This window comes from Scyliorhinus torazame, chromosome 5 (assembly GCF_047496885.1).
Source record: "Scyliorhinus torazame isolate Kashiwa2021f chromosome 5, sScyTor2.1, whole genome shotgun sequence".
NCBI lineage: Eukaryota > Metazoa > Chordata > Chondrichthyes > Carcharhiniformes > Scyliorhinidae > Scyliorhinus > Scyliorhinus torazame.
In genome coordinates, this window is record NC_092711.1 from 142,355,495 (window position 1) to 142,382,059 (window position 26,565).

The 26,565-nt window shown below is 46.2% G+C and overlaps 1 protein-coding gene and 1 long non-coding RNA gene across 9 annotated transcripts; one reads left to right on the forward strand and one right to left on the reverse strand.

Annotated features, from left to right (window-relative positions):
* Window positions 1-3,937: 3,937 nt before the first annotated feature.
* Window positions 3,938-25,646, forward strand: LOC140419898 (uncharacterized). Of its 8 annotated transcripts, none has more exons than XM_072503942.1 (4): window positions 5,494-5,571; window positions 6,123-6,243; window positions 10,005-10,060; window positions 18,292-25,646. In XM_072503942.1, exon 4 carries the CDS (start codon window positions 22,219-22,221, stop codon window positions 23,905-23,907), a length of 1,689 nt encoding a protein of 562 aa, XP_072360043.1. In that variant the 5' UTR covers window positions 5,494-5,571; window positions 6,123-6,243; window positions 10,005-10,060; window positions 18,292-22,218; the 3' UTR covers window positions 23,908-25,646. The 8 variants fall into 8 exon arrangements, with proteins under 8 accessions (XP_072360039.1, XP_072360043.1, XP_072360038.1 ...); XM_072503941.1 differs by having other exon boundaries at window positions 5,505-5,581; XM_072503938.1 differs by lacking the exons at window positions 5,494-5,571; window positions 10,005-10,060 and adding an exon at window positions 3,938-4,054 and having other exon boundaries at window positions 6,123-7,212.
* LOC140419902 (uncharacterized) lies at window positions 12,997-26,021 on the reverse strand. Its single transcript, XR_011946076.1, has 2 exons — window positions 25,911-26,021; window positions 12,997-13,883 (listed from the first exon to the last, which is right to left on the reverse strand). It is a non-coding gene; the product is annotated as an uncharacterized lncRNA (long non-coding RNA).
* Window positions 26,022-26,565: the final 544 nt, after the last annotated feature.

Below are 26,565 nucleotides of genomic sequence, written 5' to 3' on the forward strand. Positions count from 1 at the left end.
GCTCCGTTGTTATTGTTTCTGCTCTCACTGACATCCAGGACTGCATTTTGTTCATTCTGACATCTGGTGAATGGTGATGATTGGAGGGTTTCTTTCTGCTGGACTGGTCAGTCTAACACCTCTGCCTCCGGTGGGCTGACCATTTTTGAGGTTAGTTGTGATTACCTGGTTCCAAGTTTGACGAGGAGCACAGAATGAAAAGGTGTTTGCACGTTGGAAGATATTTAGTTCCCAAAGCAGCCACGTTGCCATGAAGATGGGCTATGGTGGTTACAGGGTTCTTTTGCCTAATTTATCTGGGTGTTTCTCGCAGAAGGAAACTATCATGGTATGAGGGGCAAGTTGTGGTAGATTGGGAAATTACAATAAACATCACTGAAAGTGGCAACGCAGGTGGATAAGGTCGCTAAGAAGGCAGACGGCATGCTTGTCTTCATTGGTCGGGCATTGAGTATAAAAAATTGGCAAGTCATGCTGCAGCTGTACAGAACCTTAGTTAGGCCACACGTGGAATATTGCCTACAATTCTGGTCACCATATTACCAAAAGGATATGTCACCCAAGTCACATCCAAGGCTGGAATCGAACCTGTGTCTCTGGCATTGTGAGCAGCTGTACCACTGTGCAGCCGAACTGTATTGCTTGATTAGAGGTGGGTGTGCAGGAAAAACTTTATTTAGGAGCGAGTTGTCAGGACTTCTAACTTCCTGCCTGTGAGGTTGGTGGAAGCTGCGATGATTATTGATTTCAAAATGAAATAGCTTGGGAGCATGAAGGAACTAAACTTACAGGGGAACATGGATATAGAGGTACAATTGTACTGACTGGTTTGCTCAGCAGATTCGGTATGGTTTCAAATTAATGAATGGACTCCTTCTGTGCTATAATCACTCTATGACTGGAAAAATAAAACATAGATACACAACTACATCACAAAACTAGAAATAATAACGAATATATTTTATTACAGAACCATCAATGATAGATCTAATCTGTACCATATAACAACAGTAGAAATTTCTCTCTCTGATATTAATTTACTGCCCCCTCAAATGTCAGCCATCTCCTGGGGAAACCAGCCCTTTAATTGTGAACATTAGGAAAGAGTCAGCACCTTCAGGGGAGGAGAACTGGGCGTGGGAGGGTGGGGATAGGGTAGATGGGATAAGGGTGAGGGTGGGGAACTGGGAGAGTATCTGCGTTTCTGTTGTTTTGGAAATAAACCTGTTCAAAGTACGACTCAGCTTTCGATCGATTCTTCCTCTGCAGACACTATTTTGAATGATGTGGAGATGCCGGTGTTGGACTGGGGTTGGCACAGTAGGAAGTCTTACAACACCAGGTTAAAGTCCAACAGGTTTGTTTTGAATCACTAGCTTTCGGAGCGCTGCTCCTTCATCAGGCGAGTCACCTGATGAAATGATTGGAAACAAACGTGTTGGACTTTAACCTGCTATTGTAAGACTTCTTACTATTTTGAATAACATGGTAGCAGAGGATCAACACTAAACTTTGGTGCTGTGTTGGTGTGTAAGAAGTTTCATTCTCTCTCTCTGAGAAGAAGCACATTGCTGCTGACATTTTAGTGACAGAATGGCAGAAGGACAGGTTTTAATTATCCATGAATTTTCTCGGAGGGAGAACAATATCAGGAATGGAACCGTGAAGCTGAGATGTGGACACGGGTCACTTCCTTCCCCTGAAAGAGGCTGGATAGGGCTTTGGCTTCATCATTAACAGCAAAATACAAGGTTATGAGGAAAGTATTTTCGGAATTCGTTGAGGATGATTTGGATAATGAAAACTGATTGGATATTCCATTACCGTTTTGGATAAGTCGTATAAAAAAGATGAGTTGTTGGAAGCATATGAAGCATTGTTAACCTTTGATAGATTTCAGGAAATAGGTGGTCATCCATGGTGAAATATATTACGGACTTTGATAAGTCATGTAAGAGATGAAGGGGTTTCATCTTGAAATCCCAGGGTCTGTATTCTCAGTTAAGTTGCTCGATTGTGGAGGCATTTTTCATGCCGATTGCATTTTGTTGTTGATGTGAATTTCAATTCCATGGGAGAGACTCTCTCCTGGTCATGCTGCTCTGTAAAAGCACGTGTTGTGGAAATTACTCATTTCCAAGTCATTTTGTGTTAAATACAGAAAACTCACAACAAAGCAAAGGATCAGGGGAGACTGGATGAACAGATGAAGGAGAAGAGAAGGACAAGAGTGGTGAGAATGTGGAGCTCGCTGCCACACAGAGTGGTTGGTGCTGTTCCCATGAGTTTGCTGCCCTTGACCTTCATGACAGTCAAAGTTATGGGTTTAGAAGGTGATGTCGAAGGAGCCCTGGTGAGCTCATAAATCATTGAATTTACAGTGCAGAAGGAAGCCATTCAGCCCATCGAGTCTGCACTGGCTTTGGAAAGAACACCTCACTTAAGCCCACGCTTCCACCCTGTCCCCGTAAACCCACCTAACCTTTTTGGACACTAAGGGCAATTTACTTTGGCCAATCCACCTAACCTGCACATCTTTGGACTCTGGGAGGAAACCAGAGCACGCAGAGGACATCCACGCACACACGGGGAGGATGTGCAGACTCCGCACAAACAATGACCCAAGCCTGGAATCGAACCTGGGACCCTGGAGCTGTGAAGCAACTGTGCTAACCACTGTGCTACCGTGCTGCCCCTATTACTGTGCTAACGTCCTGCCCCTATTATTGTGCTAATGCCCTGCCCTATCACTGTGGTACCGTGAAATATCTTGTAGATGGTACACACACTGCTACCATTGTGCTCTGGAGGTCAAGGGAGTCACTGTTTCGGGTGGTGGACGGGGTACTCAACAAGCTGGTGCTTTGTCCTGTATAAAACATGTGGAGATGCCGGCGTTGGACTGGGGTGGGCATAGTAAGAAGTCTCACAACACCAAGATAAAGTCCAACAGCTTTATTTAAAATCACAAGCTTTCTGAGCACTGCTCACTTCACCTGATGAAGGAGCAGTGCGCCGAAAACTTTTGATTTCCAATAAACCTGTCGGACTTTAACCTGGTGTTGTGAGACTTCTTACTGTATAAAACAAACTCCATAATTTAAATAAGACTGATAAATAATAATTGTTGCCGGAAAGGACTGTGACCGAGAAAATATAACCAATTCAGTCCACTTGAAAAAGATCTGGGCCGAAATTCTCCCCCAACGGCGGGATGTCCGCCGACTGGCGCCAAAGCCGGCGCCAATCAGACGGGCATCGCGCCGGCCCAAAGGTGCGGAAGGCTCCGCATCTTTGGCGGCCTAGCCCCAACATTGAGGGGCTAGGCCGACGCCGGAGGGATTTCCGCCCCGCCAGCTGGCGGAAATGGCGTTTGTTTCCCCGCCAGCTGGCGCGGAAATGCGGCGCATGCGCGGGAGCGTCAGCGGCCGCTGTCAGTTTCCCAGCACATGCGCGGGAGTGTCAGCGGCCGCTGTCAGTTTCCCGTGCATGCGCAGTGGGGAGAGTCTCTTCCGCCTCCGCCATGGTGGAGGCCGTGGCGGAGGCGGAAGGGAAAGAGTGCCCCCACGGCACAGGCTCGCCCGCGGATCGGTGGGCCCCGATCACGGGCCAGGCCACCGTGGGGGCACCCCCCGGGGTCAGATCGCCCCGCGCCCCCCCCAGGACCCCGGAGCCCGCCCACGCTGCCTGGTCCCGCTGGTAAATACCAGGTTTGATTTACGTCGGCGGGACAGGCAATTCCTGGGCGGGACTTCGGCCCATCCGGGCCGGAGAATCCAGCGGGGGGTCCCGCCAACCGGCGCGGCCGGATTCCCCCCCCGCCCAATCTCCGGGAGCGGAGACTTCGGCGGGGGCGGGATTCACGGCGGCCAACGGCCATTCTCCGACCCGGCGGGGGGGTCAGAGACTGACGCCCCTGCTCTTCAAAGATATATCAGAAGACATCACATTTGATGTTTGTAGTTGAATTTATTACCTCAGCAACTCACTGAGACACCAGACTGACAAAGGCATTGATTGGACAATAGCTGGAAACAATGATCTGAAACGTTCTGTGAGTGAAACTTCTCTCTTTAGCCTGGAATGGACGATGTCAGAGTTAAAGGCAATACCAGGTTAAATTACATTGAATATCCAGCAAAGAAACAGGCCATTCAGCCCAACCAATCTCTGTTAGTATTTCTACTTCACTTCATCCTCCTCCCATGCTTTCCCATCTGACTCTATCAGTGTGTCCGTCTGTTTATTTCTCCTTCATGTGTTCATCCAGCTTCCTCTTCAATGTATCAATGTTATTCACCTCCACTCACTGGTAGTGGGTTCCACATTCTCATTACTGTCTGGAAAGACGTTTCTCCTGAATTAAGTTTTGCTCTTACCCCTACAAGTGGGAAACATCCACTGTGTTTATCAAAAGCTTTGATAATTTTAATGACCTCAATTAGCCCATCAGTCTTGTATTTTGAAGAGAGAAAAGTGACCAAGCCTACTCATTGTGAACATTGAGAAATGAAGACTCACTGAGAATGGGTGGGCTGGGTTGTATGAATTAGATAGTTAATCAGACTGTTCATGAACAGGTACTTGGTGTTTGGGAGTAGTCGGGGAGTTCAAGTGGCCGTCCTCAATAAAACATTAATTTTCATTTGGACAGCACATTAAAAAAAAATAGAGTACCCAATTATATTTTTTCCAATTAAGGGGCAATTGAATGTGGCCAATCCACCTAACCCTCACATCTTTTGATTATGGGGGTGAAACCCATGCAAACACGGGGAGAATGTGCAAACTCCACATCGACAGTGACCCAGGGCCGGGATCAAACCCAGGTCCTCAGCACCGTTGGCAGCAGTGCTAACCACTGCACCACCGTGCCGCCCTCTTTGATAGCACATTTGACTTAATAAAATACGTCAAGGATTTTCCAGGAAAATTGTAAAAGAAAGTTTCATGAAGGTTGTCCAAGACCGTGATGTGACACAAATTCTACATCTCATTCCCCAGATATTCTCTCCTTCCTATTGATTTCAACACTAATTCATCCCATTATCTCCTCCTGCTTTCCCCAAAAATCTCCTCCCCTGAAGGCGCTGACTCTCTAGTTCAGTGTCACACTAATCTATTGCGCCTCCCCCCCCCCCCCCCCCCCCCAAATATTTCACCCAGGCGTCGAAATCTTTACACCTTAAATTAACAAGCTGTTTTGCTAAGGGGGCGCCACAATCAACTCCACTGACTACCCATATGTACTGTGTGTCAGGGTGGGGTCATTCGTGCCCCCCCCCCCCATTTCATCCTATTCCAAGGGGTTTGGAGACTGGACTCAGGATGAGTAATGGCGGTCATAGCCCCCATAATCCCCTGCGGTGGTGAAACCGCTCCATTCGCCGGGCGGGCGGCTCGGACTGCGCATGATCTTGGGAGCGATGGGAAGCTGCACATGTGCAGGAAGATCCCACCTCTTGACCTTTCTGCTGAGGTGTTGACCAATGGGAGCAGTTGGAGGACCGGAAGGACTCTGGTTCTGAAGGAAAAGGAAGTGAATCCAGGGAGGGTGCAGACTCTGCAAAGGTTGGCCCAGGTCTCTAAGTATATTCCCGGATTGTGTGAAAATTGGTGGTGGTAAATAGTGAGGAGGATAGTCTTTGGTTACAGGAGGATAATAATCTTTATTATTGACAAAAGTAACCCTGCAGCGTCCATCTAATTCAGTTAGAAATTATTGATCATCTCTGCTTGAGGACGTTCATCGGCAGAAAATTCCAGATCATGATCAATCACTACCTCCTGTATCTTAACCAACTGGAACAATCCTATACATTAAACACAATTTTAGTCCTGTTACATATTTCCGTTAGGCTGGCAGTCCGCTTGAAGATTTCCAGGGCTCTTTGTCCTGGACAGGAAGCAGTGAGCAGGGATCTGTCAATCAGCCTGAATCAGCACCTTCAGGAGAATTGGGAGGGTGAATATTAGATACAGCAAAGTGAGAATGGAGGGTGTGTGTGGAATGGCGATTTACAGATTTGGGGAAATGAGAGAGGACCATAGAAACCAGAAATGTCTGTTCTGAATCTCTATCCTATACTGACAATTATGTCTTTTGTAAACTCCTCTTACAGGATATCAGAAGAGGAAGAATTACAGACAGAAATCTCAAACCAAACCTCGCGTCTCGATTTGACATTCACTCAATTCACTGGGACTTGAATATCATCGGCCTTTGAATCGAGAAGGAAAAAGGTTAGTCTATTCTTTCTGCTTCAGATGGTTTTAACCATCAGTGTGACTGGAAACTCACTGAGACATACATACCTGAATGAGAGTGTTCCAGAGCACTGACTGAAAAGAGCTTTAACCAGTTACACAGCCTGAAAAAAACAGCGGGGAGATCTGTGTGAGCCTTCAACTGATTGTCCAACCTGGAGAGACACACGGACACCCCCACCCTGGAGAAACCATGGAAATGTCGGGACTGTGGGAAGGGATTCAGATTCCCATCAGCACTGGAAACTCATCGACGCATTCACACTGGGGAGAGGCCGTTCACCTGCTCCCAGTGTGAGAAGGGATTCGCTAAGTTATCTAATCTGAAGAAGCACCAGCCAGTCCACGTCAGGGAGAGGCCAGTCACCTGCTCCACGTGTGGGAGGGGTTCAGTACTTCTTCCAGACTGCTGACACACCAACAAGTTCACACTAGGGAGAGACCGTTCAGCTTCTCCCACTGCACAAAGATGTTTTGAATCTCATCCCATCTGCTGACACACCAGCTCCTGCATACCGGAGAGAGGTCGTTCACCTGCTCTCAGTGTGGAAAGGGATTCACTCAAATAAGCAACCTACAGGCACACCGAGTTCACACTGGGGAGAGGCCGTTCACCTGCTCTGACTGTGGGAAGGGATTCACTCGGTTATCCCACCTGCAGAGACACCAGCGAATTCACACATGGGAGAGGCCGTTCACCTGCTCTGACTGTGGGACAGGATTCACTCGGTTATCCCACCTACAGACACACCAGAGAATTCACACTGGGGAGAGGCCGTTCATTTGCTCTAACTGTGAAAAGAGATTCACTCAGCTACCCAATCTGCAGGCACACCAGCGAGTTCACACTGGGGAGAGGCCATTCACCTACACCTTGTGTGAGAAGGGATTCACTCGGTCAACACTTCTGCTGAGACACCAGCAAGTGTGAGGTTATCCATTTTGGTAGGAATAACAGCAAAAGAGATTACTATTTAAATGATAAAATATTAAAACATGCTGCTGTGCAGAGAGACCTGGGTGTGCTAGTAATGAGTCGCAAAAAGTTGGCTTACAGGTGCAACAGGTGATTAAGAAGGCAAATGGAATTTTGTCCTTCATTGCTAGAGGGATGGAGTTTAAGACTAGGGAGGTTCTGCTGCAATTGTGTAAGGTGTTAGTGAGGCCACACCAGGAGTATTGTGTTCAGTTTTGGTCTCCTTACTTGAGAAAGGACGTACTGGCACTGGAGGGTGTTCAGAGGAGATTCACTCGGTTAATCCCAGAGCAGAAGGGGTTGGATTACGAGGAGAGGTTGAGTAGACTGGGACTGTACTCATTGGAATTTAGAAGGATGAGGGGGGGATCTTATAGAAACATATAAGATTATGAAGGGAGTGGATAGGATAGATAGATGCGGGCAGGTTGTTTCCACTGGCATGTGAAAACAGAACTAGGGATAGCCTCAAAATAAGGGGAAGTAGATTTAGGACTGAGTTTAGGAGGAACTTCTTCACCCAAAGGGTTGTGAACCTATGGAATTCCTTGCCCAGTGAAGCAGTAGAGGCTCCTTCATTAAATGTTTTTAAGATAAAGAAAGATAGTTTTTTGAAGAATAAAGGGATTAAGGGTTATGGTGTTCGGGCCGGAAAGTGGAGCTGAGTCCACAAAAGATCAGCCATGATCTCATTGAATGGTGGAGCAGGCTCGAGGGGCCAGGTGGCCTACTCCTGCTCCTAGTTCTTATGTTCTTGTACAGATTTTAGTGAGTTTAGATTTGTTGATCAGCACCTTCAGGAAAATTGGGAGATAAAGTAAGTGAATACAGTCTGTATATTACACACATTTTCCATCCAGTAATATCAACATCTATCTGTCTGGCAGCCTGCATGAATATTTTCAGGTCTCTGTGTCCAGGACAGGAAGCAGTGAGCGTGAATCTGTCAATCAGCCTGAATCCCTCCCCTTCCCGTGGTTCGCCTTACTTTCCTCTTAGGTTTAGCTGTGTCGTGGTCCCCCCCCCCCCCAGTCTATCTCTCCCTTTCATGCTTTGGCCACTTTCCCCTGATTCTTGGCTACCTGGCTATTCTTCCTCTTGTTCGTTGGCCTCAAACAGGTCCCGGAACAATTGGGTGAATGGCTCCTACGTTCTGTGGAAGCCGTCGTCTGACCCTCGGATGGCGAATTTGATTTTCTCCATTTGGAGAGATTCCGAGAGGTCGGACAACCAGTCCGCAGCTTTGGGTGGTGCTGCTGACGTGGAGGTGGAGTTGACTCTATGCAGTGCTTCGCTCCAGAGACCCCGCCCTATCTCAGTCCCGTCCTCCTCCCATTTCTTTCTTGTTGCGTCCAGTACGGTGTCGGCCCTTTCTATCAGTCGGTCATACATGTCACTACAGTTTCCTTTACCTAGTATGCTTGCGTCTAGTAGTTCTTCCAGTAATGTCTGTCGTGGCGGTTGTGGTACATCCTTGTCTTCTTTCGTTGGAAGTTTTTGAGCTGTAGATACCTTAGTTAGTTCCCCCTGGCTAGCTGGAATTTCTCTGTCAGTTCGTCCAGTGTTGCGATCCTGCCGTCCATGCATAGGTCCCTGACTGTCAGTCTCCCTCCGTCCTGCCCCCACCTTTTGAAGGTGGCGTCAGTCAGCGCTGGTGTGAACCTATAGTTGTTGCAGATGGGAGCTTTGTTCGACATTCTGGTCAGGCCAAATTGCTGCCGTTGTTGGTTCCAGGATTGGAGGGTGGCTATCACCACCAGACTGCTGGAGTGTTTTTTGGGTGGGGTTGGGGGTGCTGCTGTGGCGAAGGCCCGGAGGGAGGTCCCCCTGCAGGAGGCCTCTTCCGCGCGCACCAACTCGGCTTCTGGCTTCTTGATCCATCCCTTTATTCGCTCGGTCGTCGCCGCCGCCCAGTGGGAGAATTGTAGGTTTGGGAGGGCTAGCCCCCCCTGGATTTTGTTTTTTGTAGGACCTTCCTTGGGATCCGAGCATTCCCCCCCCCCCCCCATACGAACGCCATGATTAATTTGTCCAGCGCTTTGAAAAAGGCCTTGGGGATCTAGATCGGAATGGATCTAAGTAGGAAGAGGTACCTGGGCAGGACATTCATTTTGATCGTCTGGACTCTCCCCGCGAGGGAGAGTGGGAGTGTGTTCCATCTTTGCAGGTCCTTTTTTACTTCCTCTGTCAGACTGGTGAGGTTCCATTTGTGGATCCCTTTCCAGTCATGGGCTATTTGGATCCCCAGGTAGCGGAATTTGTGTTAGACTTGTTTAAACAGCAGTCCCGTTAGTGCTGCCCCACCTACTTGTGGGTGTACGGGGAAGATCTCGCTTTTGCTTATGTTGAGTTTGTAGCCCGAGAAGGCGCGAAACTCTTTCAGGAGCGCGATGATTCCGTCCATGCTGCTCTGTGGGTCCAAAATGTAGAGGAGCAGGTCATCTGCATAGAGTGAGACTCTGTGCTCTCTGCCTCCCCTTCGGATCCCCTCCAGCTTTTTGCTGCTCTGAGCGCGATTGCTAGTGTTCGATCGCTAGAGAGAACAGCAGCGGGGACAGTGGGCATCCTTGTCTGGTGCCTCTGTGCAGCTGGAAGTATCGGGAGTTGGTATTGTTGGTCCGTACGCTCGCCATATGAGCGTTGTCGTCCCAGCCTCCCCGAACAGGCGCCGGAATGTGGCGACTAGGGGCTTTTCACAGTAACTTCATTTGAAGCCTACTTGTGACAATAAGCGATTTTCATTTTTTTCATTATTTTATAGGAGCTTTACCCAGGAGGTGAACCCTGCTCCATGCCCGAACCGCTCCAGTACCTCAGGTATTTCCATTCGACTCTGTCGAAGGCCTTTTCTGCGTCTCGGGAGACGATTACCTCTGGTGTTCTCTCCCCGGGGAGGGTCATTATCACGTTCAACAGGCGTCTGATGTTCGATAAAGCTGTCTACCTTTGACAAAGCCCGTCTGGTCCTCTGCGACCACCTCAGGTACACGGTCTTCTAGCCTTTTGGCTAGAATCTTGGCCAGTATTTTGGCATCCGCGTTCAGCATTGAGATGGGTCTGTATGACCCACATTCCATTGGGGCTTTGTCTTTCTTAGGTATCAGCGAGATTGAGGCCTGTGCTAGCGCGGGTGGCAGTGTGCCCTTAGCCAGCGAGTCTGTGAATATCTCCCGCAGGTGCGGGGCCAGTGCTGTCGCAGATTTTTGTAGAAGTCCGCCGGGAACCCGTCTGGACCCGGCACCTTCCCCGCCGCATGGAGCTAAGGCTGTCCATGATCTCTCCCAGTACTAGTGGTGCTTCCAGGCCCCGTTTTCTGCCCCCCCCCCCCCCCCCCCGACTGGAATGTCCAGTCCATCAAGGAACCGTTTCATCCCGGACTCCCCCATTGGGGGCTCTGAAGTGTACAGCCCTTGGTAGAAGGTCTTGAAGGTTTTGTTGATCTTTTCTGGTTCTGTTTCTAACGTGCCTCTGGTATCCCTGATTTGTGCAATTTCTCTGGTGGCTGCCTGCTTTCTCATCTGGTGTGCCAACAGGCGGCTGGCTTTGTCTCCGTGTTCGTATAGGGTCCCACGTGCTTGGCGGATTTGGTGCACTGCTTTCCTGGTGGAGAGCAGGTCAAAGTTCCTTTGTAGCTCTTTCCTCTCCGCTAGGAGCTCTATGGTCGGGGCCTCGGAGTATTTATGGTCTACCTCCAGTATGGAGTCGACCAGCTGCTGCCTAGCCGCCCTTTCCTCCCTAACTCTCTCAAACACCTTATTAATCTGTTCCGGAGTCGCCACCAACTCCTCCATCCTGTCCCGCACCTGAACCTTCTCAGCTGATGCACCACTTTCCCTGTGCACAATAGGTCAAACCTCGCCTGTAACTCCTTTCTCTTTGCCAGGAGCCCCGGGTCCAGGTCCCTCACGTACCTCCCATCCACCTCCAAAATCTCTTCTATCAGTTGTTGGCGTTCCTCCCTCTCCTTCCTATCCACCTTGGCCTGAAACAGGATCACCTCCCCTCTTACGACCACTTTCAGAGCCTCCCAAACCACCAATGAAATGCCAAGCAGAACCTGAGTTGACACCTTGAACCACAATGTCTGAAGAATGGATCTGTGGTTGGAAGAAAGATGTCATTCGACAGTTCGAAGTAGAGTAAATTTGGCCTGTCTGGGACACGGGTCAGAAGGAGAATAAGAACCAAGCATCGAAGATTCCGTTTCAGCGACAACCGAGGATCAACCGGGACAAATGGGTGATGGCTCAGAGAATAGAACAGACCTCCAAGAGGAATGTGGCCAATTCAGTTCAGAGGGGTAATATCTACTTATGTCTGAAGCTCTGACATCACCTCGGTCAGAGTTTCCCCGGTGAGGGGAGCGGCCCCACCCGATGACCCAGCCCCCGTCATCTTCCCTCCTGCAGGACTCACAGCAGCACTCGCCGGCGGACCTTTGCTCGCCCCCTTCTTTCCAGCACCTTTCCTCTGGGACTTCGTCAGCCTCCTTATGACTTCCCTCAACAACTCATCTAAAAACTGTCCCAAAACCAGACATAAACGTCCAAAAGTCCGAGATTCTCGCAGGAGCCACCTAACGTGTGACATCCACCGACATGTTGTCACCGGAAGTCCCCGGAATGAACAATATCAATATGACACCAGCATCAACATATTAACGACAGGCCATTCATCTGCTCTGTCTGTGGACAGAGCTTCTCTCAGTCAGGCAGCCTGCTGGCACTGGGGAGAGGACATTGAAAAATGTTCCAGGAGTGGGATGGAATTCAGCCAATCCTCCAGCCTGTTGACACACCAGCGAGTTCAAGCTGGGGAGCTGCTGTTTCCGTGTTCTCTGTGCGGATCGAGAGTCATTCACTCATCCCACTTCCTGACACACCAGCGACTTCATATTTGACTGCAAGGGTTGGACTCTGCTGAGGGGAATATTCACTCTATCTGAGACCCTCCGAATTACACACAACTCAATTCAATCTCCCTTCAGCCTCCTCTGTTCCAATGAGAACAACCCCAGCCTCTCCAATCTTTCCTCATCGTTAAAATTCTCCATCCCGTAAAACATCATCATAAATCCCCTCTGCAGCCTCTCTCGAGTGATCACATCCTTCCTGTAATGTGATGATCAGAAATGTCCACAGTGCTCCGGCTGTGGTCTAACTGGTGTTTGATCCAGTTCCAGCACAATCTCCCTGCTCTTATATTCTTGGCCCTCGGCTACCAAAGGAAACTATCCCACCAGCCTTCCTTTTTTTAAATATAAACGTAGAGTAACCAATTAATAAATTCCAATTAAGGGGCAATTTATTGTCGCCAATCCATCTACCCTGCGCATCTTTGGGTTGTGGGGGCAAAACCCATGCAAACAAGGGTGAATTTCATTTTTCATTTTCATTTCATTTCATGTGCAATCTCCACACGGACAGTGACCCAGAGCCGGGATCAAACCTGGAACATCGGTGCCGTGAGGCAACAATGCTAACCACTGTGCCATCGGGCTGCCCCCACCTGCCTTCCTCAGCATTGAGGAGAGAGAGAGAGGCAGCAGAGGGAAAGGCACTAAAGAGAAGAGAGGAGCACCAGAGACTGAGACAGGAGAGGGAGAACAGTGAGACAGAGGGCAAGAGAGGCACCAGAGAGAGGAGCACCAGGGACTGAGGGAGGCAGGAGAGAGAGGGGAGAGGAGAGAGCGAGAGTGGGAGAGACCCTAGTCAGTAACAAAAATAAGTAATGAAATTGAGTTCAGACACATCTGCATGAACTGACACCACTTTATTCACAGATTAACAGAGTAATCACTGTACTTGAATCAATGTTATTCACTTTTGGAATTGAATGAATTAAGGGTCAGATTAACTATCACAATAACCCAGTATCAGATAGGTCTGTTTAATACAGAACAGGGTTAAACCCAGTGTCCAATATTACAGGTCTCTGTGGCTGTTGGAAGCCTGGTTTCATTGTACAGCTGACAAACCCACACCTTCAGTTAACTCGTCTACCCAGGGTCTGTTTATAAACCCTCATCACAACCTATTACCTGGTTAGCTATTTATATATGGTCATCATGGTCGGGCAGCTAACACACAGCTCAACCCGAAACTATGGTTCTTTCTACTGATTCCAGCTCTGACAAGGGATCAGAGCATCTCCAGCCCTCAGCTCTGTTACTGGGCTGTCATTGACATGAGGAACAGAGAGACAGCAAGTTGCCTGAGGCTTAAATGGGAAGTTGAAACTTGTGACTGAAGACCAACTGCGTAAGATCTCTGAAAAGATCAGTAACTTCAAAAGATAAATTCTAAACCCAGTGAACAAACTAAAGAATCATAAGACAAAAACTTCAAGTTTATGACTTTTACTGCAACAAACAAACGAGAAATAACAATGCCTAAACACTATTTTTATAGGGAACGTATCCCATAAACTATAAATAGAACGTTGCCCTCTTACTTTTAACACAATCAAAAATCACACTCCATGGTTTTGTCGCTGAAGTTGTCACTCAATTCTCCTGGAACCAGCCCAATGTGATTCTTCTTTCCTGTGTTTACTTCCATTCGATTCCTTTGCCTGACTGGCAAGCTTTAACTCCAGAAGTATCTTTTGCAGTGATGGTTCTCCGAATGATATTCAGGTCCTGATTAATAATAATAATCTATATTGTCACAAGTCGGCTTACATTAACGCTGCAATGAAATTACCGTGAAAAGCCCCTAGTCGCTACATTCTGGCACCTGTTCGGGTACACTGAGGGAGAATTCAGAATGTCCAAATTACCTAACAGCGTGCCTTTCGGGACTTGTGGGAGGAAACCGGAGCACCCGGAAGAAACACATGTAGACACGAGGAGAACATGTAGACTCTGCAGTGACCCAAGCCGGGAATCGAACTTGGCACCCTGGAACTGTGAATCAACAGTGCTAACCACCGTGCCACCATGCTGCCCATAACCAAGTGACTCTTCCAAATCCTGAAGTCTTTTTTTTCGGTAAATAATCACCTAATCATAGAATCATAGAATTTACAGTGCAGAAGGAGGCCATTCGGCCCATCGAGTCTGCACCGGCTCTTGGAAAGAGCACCCCACCCAAGGTCCACACCTCCACCCTATCCCCACAGCCCAGCAACCCCACCCAACACTAAGGGCAACCTTGGACACTATGGGCAATTTAGCATAGCCAATCCACCTAACCCGCACATCTTTGGACTGTGGGAGGAAACCGGAGCACCCGGAGGAAACCCACGCACACACGGGGAGAACGTGCAGACTCCGCACAGACAGTGACCCAAGCCGGAATCGAACCTGGGACCCTGGAGCTGTGAAGCATTTGTGCTATCCACAATGCTACCGTGCTGCCCACCTGTAAACCTGTAAACCTAATGGAAATTAAGAACAGACTATTCTAGTTCCTATGAAACATTCTTTCCTCTCTCATTCCTCAAAAGCTGTAAATCGCCATCCAACACACTCTCTCCATTCTCACTCTGCTGTATGTAATATTCATCCTCCCAATTCTCTAAAGGTGCTGATTCAGTCTGACTGGCAGATCCATTCTCACTGCTTTCCACCCTGGACAGAGGCCTGAAATTCTCCATGCAGGCTGCAAGACAGAAATATGTCTATGTTACTGAACTCAAAATGTGTGCAACATACAGACTGGATTCACTTCCTTTCTCTTCAGTTGCTGCAAGTCACCAATGTCCCCTCAGAATGGGAAAATAAATGGAAAGATAAAGTAGACTTGGAGCGGCTGCTGCCTCTTGTGGGGCATTCAAGGACGAGAGGTAATAGTCTTTGGATAAGAGGTAGCAAATTCAAAACAGAGTTGAGGAGAAACTGCTTCTCCCAAGTGCTGTGAATCTGTGGAATTCACTACCCCAGAGTGCGGTGGAGCTGGGACAGTGAGTACATTTAGGGAGGAGTTAGACTTTTAATCAGTTGAAGGGTTATGGAGAACTCTCAGGACAGTGGAGATAAGGCCAGGATGAGATAAGCGATGATCAAATGGCGGAGCGGACTCGATGGGCCAAATGGCCTAATTCTGCTCCTATATCTTATGACCTTATGAAAGGGGGAGACATTGATTTGCTCCCAGATGTTGCCCAGAGGAGGAAGTTTTAGTCTGAAACTCATTGTCCACCCTCCACATTGTGACATCACAAAGATGCTCGTCCTCTAAATCAACCAATAGGAATAAATCCGTTCCGCAGTGACATCACTGCATTTGAGTGCACTCGCCCCGCGCGCGGATACAGGAGCCCCGCCCCCGTCCATTTTTCTCCCCTCCCCGACCCATCCTGGAGACCAGGTTTCCAAGCAACTGGCTGACAGTTCCGGCTATCGATGACTGCCTCTCTCCCCACCCGGGACTGCGCATGGTCTCAGGGAGAGGGGACTCTGCGCATGTGCAGAGAGAGCTCACCTCCGGTGACACTGCTGAGTTGTGACCAATAGGAAGATTGGAGGACCGGAAGGACTCTGCTCCTCCGCCAATCAGAGCTCCCCCATTGTCTCAATGCGGAAGCTGGACATGGAGGTTTCTGCCGAGCAAAGCTGTTGTTCCTCCAACCCTGAATGAACTTGAGCTGCTCACAGACTCCTGTCCAACATCTGTGAGTAAAACACTTAATTTTCTCAGTCTGACCTTCAATTGGTGACTTGCAATAACTAGAGAAAGGAAGTGAATCCAGGGAGGGTGCAGGCTCTGCAAATGTTCGCCCAGGTTTCGCTATCTCTTAAAGACATTGACATCCTTTGCTCCCTCAGCTTGACATATTTATTTGCCTGGCTAAAATGATGGTCTCTTTCCTAATGTTCACAATTAAAGGGCTGCTTTCCCCAGGAGATGGCTGACATTTAAGGGGACAGTAAACAGGACATAATTCAACCCAGCCAATTCCTTCCCTGTCAGTTTATTTCCATCATCAGCAAACTGACGGAAGGAGTCAACAACAGTGCAATCAAGTAGCACTTTACTGAGCAATAACCTGTTCGCAGACGCTCAGTTTGGGTTCCGCCAGGGTCACTCAGCTCCTGAACTCATTACAGCTTTCAAACATGGACGAAAGAGCTGAATGCCAGAGGTGAGATGAGAGTGACTGCCCTTGGCATCAAGGCAGGATTTGACCGAGTATGACATCAAGGAGCCCCAGCTAAAATGGAGTCAATGGGAATTGGGGAAAACTCTCCGTCGGTTAGAGTCATACCTGGCACAAAGGAAGATGGTTGTGGCGGTTGGAGGTCAATCATCTCAGTTCCAGGAGTTCCTCAGGGCACATTCCCAGACCCAACCATCTTTAGCTGCTTCATCAATGACCTCCCTTCCATCATAAGGTGAGAAGTGGGGATGTTTGCGAATTACTGTACAATGTTCAGCACCATTCGCGACGACTCAGATAATGAAGCAGTTCATGTCCAAATGCAGTAAGACCGGGACAGTATCCAGATGTGGGCTGATAAGTGGCAAGTTACATTTGTGCTATACAAATGCCAGGCAATGACCATCTCCCACAAAGGAGGATCTAACCAACACCCCTTGACATTCAGTGGCAATACCATCGCTGAATCCCCTACAACCAAGATCCTGAGGGTTACCATTGATCAGAAACTGAACTGGACCAGTCATATTAATACGGTGGCCACCAGGGCAGGTCAAAGACTACAGCGAGTAACGCACCTCCTGACCCCCAAAGCCTGTCCACCATATACAAGGCACAAGTCAGGTGTGTAATAGGATAATTACCACTTGCCTGGTTGAGTGTAGCTCCAACAACACTCAAGATGCTGCTCTACACCATCCAGAACAAAGCAGCCTGCTTGACTGCTCTCCCTTCCACAAATATTCAAACCCTCCAACACCGACGAACAGTGACAGCCGTGTGTACCATTTACAATGTGCACTGCAGTAACTCACCAAGGTTCCTCCGACAGCACCTTCCAAACCCATGACCACTACTATCTCGAAGGACAAGAGCAGCAGATACCTGGGAACCCCACCACCTGGAGGTTCACCTCCAAGTCACTCACCAGCTGGACTTGGAAATATATCGCCATTCCTTCATTGTTGCTGGGGCGACATCCTGGAACTCCTTCCCTGACAGCACAGGGGATGTACCTACAACTCAGGGACTGCAGCGGTTCAAGAAGGCAACTCATCACCACCTTCTGAAGGGCAACTAGGGATGGGCAATAAATGCTGGCTGAACTGCGACGCTCACATCCCGTAAATGTATTTTTAAAATTGTTATATTGCGTAGAGATATATGGAATGTATTATATATATTATTGATGGTTCTGTAATAAAATACATGTATTATTATTTCTAGTTTTGTAAATAGTTTTGTAAAATACCTACATTATATATTTCCAGTCATACAGTCATTGCAGCACTGACAGAATCCATTTGGGAACTCAAGTCAATGCTGACTCTCTGTACAGTAATCCAGTCAGTGCCATTCCCCCTCAATATCCCTGTTCCCCTGAAAGCTTATTTTCTTCATATTTTATTTTGAATTATTGATCATCTCGACTTCCACAACCCTTGTGGGCAGTGGCCTTCAGTAGGGACCACTCCGTGACTCAATAAAATTCTTCCTCAGAATCACCCCATCTCTAATCAGTAAATATACTTAGATGGAGAGTCTCTACTTTTGTACAGGTTGTAGTGAGTTTAGATTTGTTGATCAGCATCAATCAGCACCTTGATGAGAATTGGGAGGGAAAGGAAGTGAATCCAGTCCGTATATTACACATATTTTTTTGTCCAGTAACATAGACACATATCTGTCTGGCAGCCTCTGTGTCCAGGACAGGAAGCAATGAGCATGGATCTGTCAATCAGCCTGATTCAGTGCCTTCAGGAGAATTGGGAGGGTGGATATTAGATACAGCAGAGTGAGAATAGAGGGAGATTGTGTGGAATGGAGATTTAGAGCATTTGAGGGAAAGAGAGAGAGCAAACAATGTTCGATAGAAACTAGAATTGTCTGTTCTAAATTTCTATCTTGTACTGACAGTGATGGTTTTTGTAAAATCTTTTTTGCAGAAAGTTCGAACGAGAGGAATTTGAGGTGGATATCTCAAACTAAATATCACGTCAAGAACTGACTGAGTCATTCAATTATTGGGAACCGAAAATCATCGACCTTTGAATCTAGAAGGAGAAATGTTTGCCTATTCTGTCTGCTTCAAGAGATTTTAAACATCGGTGTGTTTGGAAAAACACTGAGACACACACACACACACACACCCTGTGAGACTGTTACAGAGCACTGACTGTGGAAAGAGCTTCAACCACCAGTTACATGGTCTGAAAAAATACTACACCATTCATATCAGGGAGAGACTGTACACATGTTCTGTGTGTGGACGAGGCTTCAACTGATCGTCCAACGTGGTAAGACGCAAGATCATCCGGGCTATGGAGAAACCATGGAAATGTGAGGACTGTGGGAAGGGATTCACTAAATTATCCAGCCTGCAGACACACCAGCGAATTCACACCGGGGAGAGGCCATTCATCTGCACTGTGTGTGAAAAGGGATTCACCCAGTCATCCAACCTACAGACACACCAGCGCGTTCACACCGGGAAGAGACCATTCACCTGCACCGTGTGTGGGAAGGGATTCACTCAGTCATCCAGCCTGCTGAGCCACAATGTCATTCACACCAATAAGAGACCCTTTAAATGCTCTGACTGTGGGAGCAGCTTCAAACGTGCTGTAGGTTTGATGATCCACCAGCGCATTCACACTGAGGAGAGACCATTCATCTGCACTGTGTGTGAGAAGGGATTCACCCAGTTATCCAACCTGCAGACACACCAGCGAGTTCACACTGGGGAGAGGCCATTTACCTGCACCGTGTGTGGGAAAGGATTCACTCAGTCAAATAGCCTGCTGAATCACAATGTCACTCACACCAATGAGAGACCCTATAAATGCTCTGACTGTGGGAGCAGCTTCAAACGTACTGTAGGTTTGATGATCCACCAATGCACTCACACTGAGGAGAGACCATTCAACTGCTCTCACTGCACAAAGAGGTTTCGAAAGTCATCCACACTGCGGGAACACCAGCGAGTTCACACTTGATTCACCTGCTCTGATTGTGGGAAGAGATTTAGTGATTCATCTGCCCTGTTGACACACCAGTGAGTCCACACTGGAAAGAAGCCATTCACCTGCTCTCACTGTGGGGAGGGATTCACTCAGTCGTCCAACATGCTGAGACACCAAAGGGTTCACAAGTAATGTCGGGTTGGATTCTGCTGTTATTCCTGCTGTTCATCACATCCAGGACTGAACCTGGAGTGGGTGGAGTGGTTTGTCTCCTCGTCAACTCCTGGTGCTCGGATGTGGCGACCCTGGTGAACTACTGCTCCCGGACCTGGAATGCCCGACTGTGAAGTACTGTCCATACTACCTCCCACGGAGTTCACCTCTGCCATCATCACGGCGGTCTACATCCCACCCCAGGCGGAAGTGAAGAAGGCGCTTGATGAATTCTAACCGCTATAAATAACAATGTAACCGAATACCCGGAGGCATTGTTCATCGTGGCCGGGGACATCAACCAGGCCAACCTCAAGAGTGTACTGCCAAAATTCCACCAACACATCTCCTATCCCGACAGCGGCCCCAACATCCTTGACCACTGCTACACAAACATCAAGGGCGCCTGATGATCCATCTCCTGACCGCACTTCGGAAAATCGGACCACAAGATGGCGCTCCCTCTCCCGGCATACAAGCAGAAACTTAAGCAGAGAATCCGGTTAAGAAGGTCGTGCAGTGCTGGTCCGAGGCAACAGAAGAGCTCCTGTGCAACTGCTTGGAGTCAGTGGACTGGTCCATATTCAAGAACTCAGCAGTCAAACTAAACGAGTATGCCAGCACCATCACAGACTTCATCAGCAAGTGGTAGAAGATTGTGTGTCAAAGAAGGTAGTACGTATCTTACCCAACCAGAAACCATGGTTTAATTGGGAGATTCACTCCCTACTGAAGGCCATGTCTGAGGCATTCAAGACAGGTGGCTCAACCTGTAAATCTAGGTACGACCTCTGCAAAGCCAACAGGGACGCCAAGCGACAATATCACGTGAAGCTAGAGTCACAGACTAACGACATGGACTCACATTGGTTATGGCAAGGCTCAAACAACATAATGGGCTACAAAGTAAAGCCGAGTAGAATCTTCAGCAATAGCGCACCCCTCCCCGACAAACACAATGCATTCGATGCTTGTTTCGAGCAGGAAACCAATAAACCGTTGTCAACTGCCTCAGCAGTCTTGGACACACCAATACCCACCGTCACAGCCTCCCAAGTCAGATTGGCGTTCTTGAAAGTGAACCCTCAGAAAGCGATGGGTCCTGACGAGATCCCAGATCGCGCACCCAGATCCTGCGCTGACCCACTGGCAGGCGTGTTTGCGGACATCCTCAGCCTCTCCCTACTACGTTCCCACCTGCTTCAAGAAGACCACCATCATACTGTAGAAGCCAAGTATTTCAAATACAACTAGTATAGGTAAAAGATAGCTGTTTAAGCATAAATGTTGAGCCCCAGTTTTAAATACCCATTTATACAGCATAATTCACTTTTACTGAAGTCCGTTGTTCTGGCAAATGCATATTTTCAAGATGATGACACTGTCTTGTGCTAATTGTCAAGGTCAAGGGATTGAATACACAGCACCATTGTTCACAATGCAGATAACAGCTAGGTCAGAAAAGCTGATGTTGCACATTGAAGATGGACGGCTTGCCATCAAATCAAATGTGTTTGAGTCTAACCCAAACCAATTAGGATTATATTGGGGTGTAATTAGACGATTTAAGACAGATATGAAAGTGTATAACTGAAAAAGTTTCTCCCGGCCATTTTGGGTTAGGTTGGGTTAGGTTGGGTTGGGTTAGGTTAGGTTAGGTTAGGTTAGGTTGGGTTTTGTTGTCTTTGTGAGTATTGTCTTTGTAGCTTAAGTTTTGTCTTTCTGTTAGTTTAGTCAGTTTTTGCCTTTGATTCTAGTCTCCATTTTAGGTTATTGTCTTTGGGGGTTCTGTCAGTTTAACAGTCTGTGCCAGTGATGTTAGTCCACTTTTGACTTTGAGTTTGAGTTTAGCTGAAGATTAGCTTTCTCTCTCTCTTCATGTTTCATTGCCAGACTTTGACCTTTAAAAAGTTACTTTCGAGCTGTCTGCCTAAGCAAAGAAAGATAATGTCTGTAATTCTCTGAAAGCTTCGAATTGTCTACGAATTGCCTTTTAAATGACTTTCAAATTGTAATCAAGCGACTACAAATAAAACAATTCTTTTTGGCACCTGAGGAGTTTATACTGCAAATTTCTGCTGAGTTCCAGTATTCGCAAAGTGCTACTGATAACCGAATAGCAGAGATGATATAAATTCCTTCAACTATACACAGTCGAATAATACAAGGAATCTAACAACTTAACACAGTCTACAAATATTACAAATCTTATAACTTGTCGTATTGCGCCAGGACTTGATTCATCAACTAAGCTTCCCCCAAACTTGGCGTAGTTCGACAGGTTAAGATCCTATAATTTAAAGTTTCCTTTAATTGGCGTAGTCAGGCAGTCGGGGGGGGGGGGGAGTACTGAGGACGACCTTCGGAGGCCCAGGTGACGACGGAAAGCTTCGAAGATAATCGGAGGAGATCGGGAACCTTCGGGAAGCTTCGGAGATAATCGGAGGAGGCCCAGAAGACAGCCGGAACCCACGGCTAGACTGGGGTAAGAAATATCTTTTTCACCCATTAAAAGTCTTAAAGCCGCATCAATCAGTACTTCGACCCTTGAAAAGAACATTTTTTATAGACTGTGTTAAATAAATCAAGTGCCAGTCGGCCCAAGTGCCAGTCGGTCGGTCAGACTATCAGGCGTGACTGGAAGATTAGTCACTGCAGTAACTAAAATAAAACGGCAGTCAGCGATCAAGAAAAGTTATGGCTGATCCAATTCAAAGTGTAGATTCAGAGCCTTTAGCAGACAGAAAATTACTCCCCACTACATCCAAGGGGGGTGCTGGAATACCAGATGTTTCTGTTGAAGATATGTTGGGGGATTTTAGATCTTTCATTCGTAGACAATTTGGACTGTCTGAAGTTGCTACAAAAATTGAATCAAAATATGATATCCCCAAAGGACAGTGGTCCCTTGATAATATCAAGAAGGCATGGGGTAAGACCACACGGTTAAACGGTGGAAGACGTATGAAATGGTCTTTTGCAGTAATGGCACAGCTCCAAAAACATCAAGAGACAATTGCTAAAATTAAATTTGATCATGAGTATAGGTCGACTAAAGACCAACTAATGGCAGTTGTTGAAGAATTGCGAGATGCAAAATCCAAACTTGAGCATTATGATGAAATTAGAACAGATTTGCAAAATAAAACCTCTGAACTCCAGCAGTTATCTGTTCAAATCGGAGAATTTCAAAATCAAGTTTTTAAAGTGGAGTCAAAATACCAACAGCTGCAATTAAATACTGAACGAAGTGATGATGAGTATAGGTCTACTAAAAGGCAATTAATTACAGTTGTTGAAGAATTGCAAGATGCAAAATCCAAACTTGAAACAGATTTGCAAGATGCAAAATCCAAACTTGAGCATTCTGATGAAATTAAAACAGATTTGCAAGTTGCAAAATCCAAACTTGAAACAGAATTGCAAGTTGCAAAATCCAAACTTGAGCATTATGATGAAATTAAAACAGATTTGCAAGATGCAAAATCCAAACTTGAAACAGAATTGCAAGTTGCAAAATCCAAACTTGAGCATTATGATGAAATTAAAACAGAATTGCGAGATGCAAAATCCAAACTTGAGACAGATTTGCAAAACAAAACCTCTGAACTCCAGCAGTTATCTTTTCAAATAACAGAATTCCAAAATCAAGTCTTTGAAGTGGAGTCAAAATACCGACAATTGCAATTAAAAACTGAGCAAATTGAACTTGAAAATTGCAAGTTAATTGAAGAAAGATGTGTTTTAGCTGAACACTGCAAAATGTCTGTGCAGAAATTTGAACAAACAGCACAAACTCAGAAAGCAGCCCAAGCGCCCCACCTAGTGGCACAATCGGCAATTGCACAGCCAAGAACAAATGTCACGAATAAATCAGTTCCTTTGTCAGATGAATCAGACGAAGATAGTGTTCAAATCCAGCCCATGTTACCTGCTGCTCCAGCGGCGGCTGTTGCAGCACCTGCAGGAATATCAGCAGTAACTACAATTTCACCACCAGCGCTAGAGCAAACATGTACCCTTGCTCCATTAAAATCACGTAAGGAAATACCACAATGTCTTTTCTGTGGTAGAGTAGGACACTGGATGGCAAAATGCTATCAAAAACAACGGATGGATTCGAGAGATGATAATGAAGTAGACAATGTTCACTACAATACATTTCCACCTCATGGTCAACCATGTAACACGTACCAACAAGACACACCCAGTTTGGCTTCTGGTCAGCAACACTGGCTAAGCAACTACAACCATGGTTTGCTTTTACAGTTAATCAACAACAGTATCATAATAGCCCAACTGTTTACCACATGGCTTTACAGAATCATCTCAGGCAACTGCCTGTTCGGCCTTCCACCATTATCCAATATGAAGATGATGTTCTGATAACCTCTATCAATAAAGATGATCATGACAAAGATTTACGGATGGTGTTGAACCACCTCAGTACTAACAATCACAAAGCTAGCTTTCACAAAGCACAAACTGCCCAGAAAGATGTTTACTTGGGACAGAAAATTTCCAAACGAGAAAGGGAACTTACTCAGAAGAGAACGGCTGCCATCAAAGCAGCTAAAGAACCCTCAATGTATCGCTAACAAGTTGCCAAGAACTGTCAACTTAAGAAAACTGTCATTATTCTGAACGTTGCTTTATTAATTTAAAGAAATTAACATATCTTGTTAGCTGTGTTTCCTTTAACAGAATCGACAAATTCATCTACAGAAAATCAAGATACAGCACAAGATTGGTTCAGTTATATATTTAATAAGTTATTGTATTTGATATTTTAAAATAAATGTTTGGAATTAGCCTGGAAATTAAAACTTCAAACAATGTGGAAGCATTTTAATCAACAATCTTTGATTAAAAGCCAAAAGAACAGGTTGTTCAAAGAAATTTGATAACGGGAATTTGGCAGCAATCCAACTTTTACTCCCAGTCCATTTGAGTGACAAAAAAAAAGTTTAAAGATGCGAATGGCATCATTCCAAGCTATACGCCTCTTTTGTCTCTGTAAGAAAATTAACCCTTTCAACAAGCTTTTGTGTATTATCCAGAAGATGTCAAAGACTTGACATCAATTTTGATAATCATTTTACCATTTATTACTAGATCATATGTTCAACTTTCATTGTATATTAATTATAATAATTATTTTGAAATGCCTGTTGCAATGTTAATTCCATTTTATTCTTTAAAACTGCAATGATTCTTTGCGCTTTTACCTATCCTATCGCATTAATGATGTATTTTCTGATATATCTCAATTTTTCGATTTATCAAAGGGCCGACTGTAGAAGCCAAGTATTTCAAATACAACTAGTATAGGTAAAAGATAGCTGTTTAAGCATAAATGTTGAGCCCCAGTTTTAAATACCCATTTATACAGCATAATTCACTTTTACTGAAGTCCGTTGTTCTGGCAAATGCATATTTTCAAGATAATGACACTGTCTTGTGCTAATTGTCAAGGTCAAGGGATTGAATACACAGCACCATTGTTCACAATGCAGATAACAGCTAGGTCAGAAAAGCTGATGTTGCACATTGAAGATGGACGGCTTGCCATCAAATCAAATGTGTTTGAGTCTAACCCAAACCAATTAGGATTATATTGGGGTGTAATTAGACGATTTAAGACAGATATGAAAGTGTATAACTGAAAAAGTTTCTCCCGGCCATTTTGGGTTAGGTTGGGTTAGGTTGGGTTGGGTTAGGTTAGGTTAGGTTAGGTTAGGTTGGGTTTTGTTGTCTTTGTGAGTATTGTCTTTGTAGCTTAAGTTTTGTCTTTCTGTTAGTTTAGTCAGTTTTTGCCTTTGATTCTAGTCTCCATTTTAGGTTATTGTCTTTGGGGGTTCTGTCAGTTTAACAGTCTGTGCCAGTGATGTTAGTCCACTTTTGACTTTGAGTTTGAGTTTAGCTGAAGATTAGCTTTCTCTCTCTCTTCATGTTTCATTGCCAGACTTTGACCTTTAAAAAGTTACTTTCGAGCTGTCTGCCTAAGCAAAGAAAGATAATGTCTGTAATTCTCTGAAAGCTTCGAATTGTCTACGAATTGCCTTTTAAATGACTTTCAAATTGTAATCAAGCGACTACAAATAAAACAATTCTTTTTGGCACCTGAGGAGTTTATACTGCAAATTTCTGCTGAGTTCCAGTATTCGCAAAGTGCTACTGATAACCGAATAGCAGAGATGATATAAATTCCTTCAACTATACACAGTCGAATAATACAAGGAATCTAACAACTTAACACAGTCTACAAATAGTACAAATCTTACAACTTGTCGTATTGCGCCAGGACTTGATTCATCAACTAAGCTTCCCCCAAACTTGGCGTAGTTCGACAGGTTAAGATCCTATAATTTAAAGTTTCCTTTACATACCAGGGCCAAAGAAGAACCAGGTAACGTGCCTCAATGACTGCAATCCGGTGGCCTTGACAGCGATCATTATGGTGTGCTTCGAGAGGTCGGCCATGACTCACATCCAACTCCACACTCCCAGAGTGCCTTGATCCACTGCAATTTGCATACCGCCGCAACGGTCCACAGCAGACGCCTTCTCCCTGGCCCTACACTCATCCCTGCAGCAACTCGACAACAAGGACACCTACATCAGACTCCTATTCATTAACTACAGCTGTGCCTTCAACACTATAATCCCAGCCAAGCTCACATCAAAACTCCAAGACCTAGGGACGTGGCTCCTCCCTCTGTAATTGGATCCTCGAATTCCTGATACATAGACCACAATCAGTAAGGATAAACAACAACTCCTCCACGATCGTCCTCAATACTAGGGTTCCACAAGGTTGCGGACTTAGCTCCTATACTCCCTGTACACACACGACTGTGGCAAAATTTGGCTCCCGCTCCCATCTATGAGTTTTCTGATGACACGACCGTAGTGGGTCGGATCTCAAACAACAATGGGTCAGCGTACAGGAGGGAGATAGAGAATCTAGTGGCATGGTGTAATGGACAAAGACCGGGTCCCAAACACACACAGCGACTGGAGACACAGCAGGAGATGAAATGG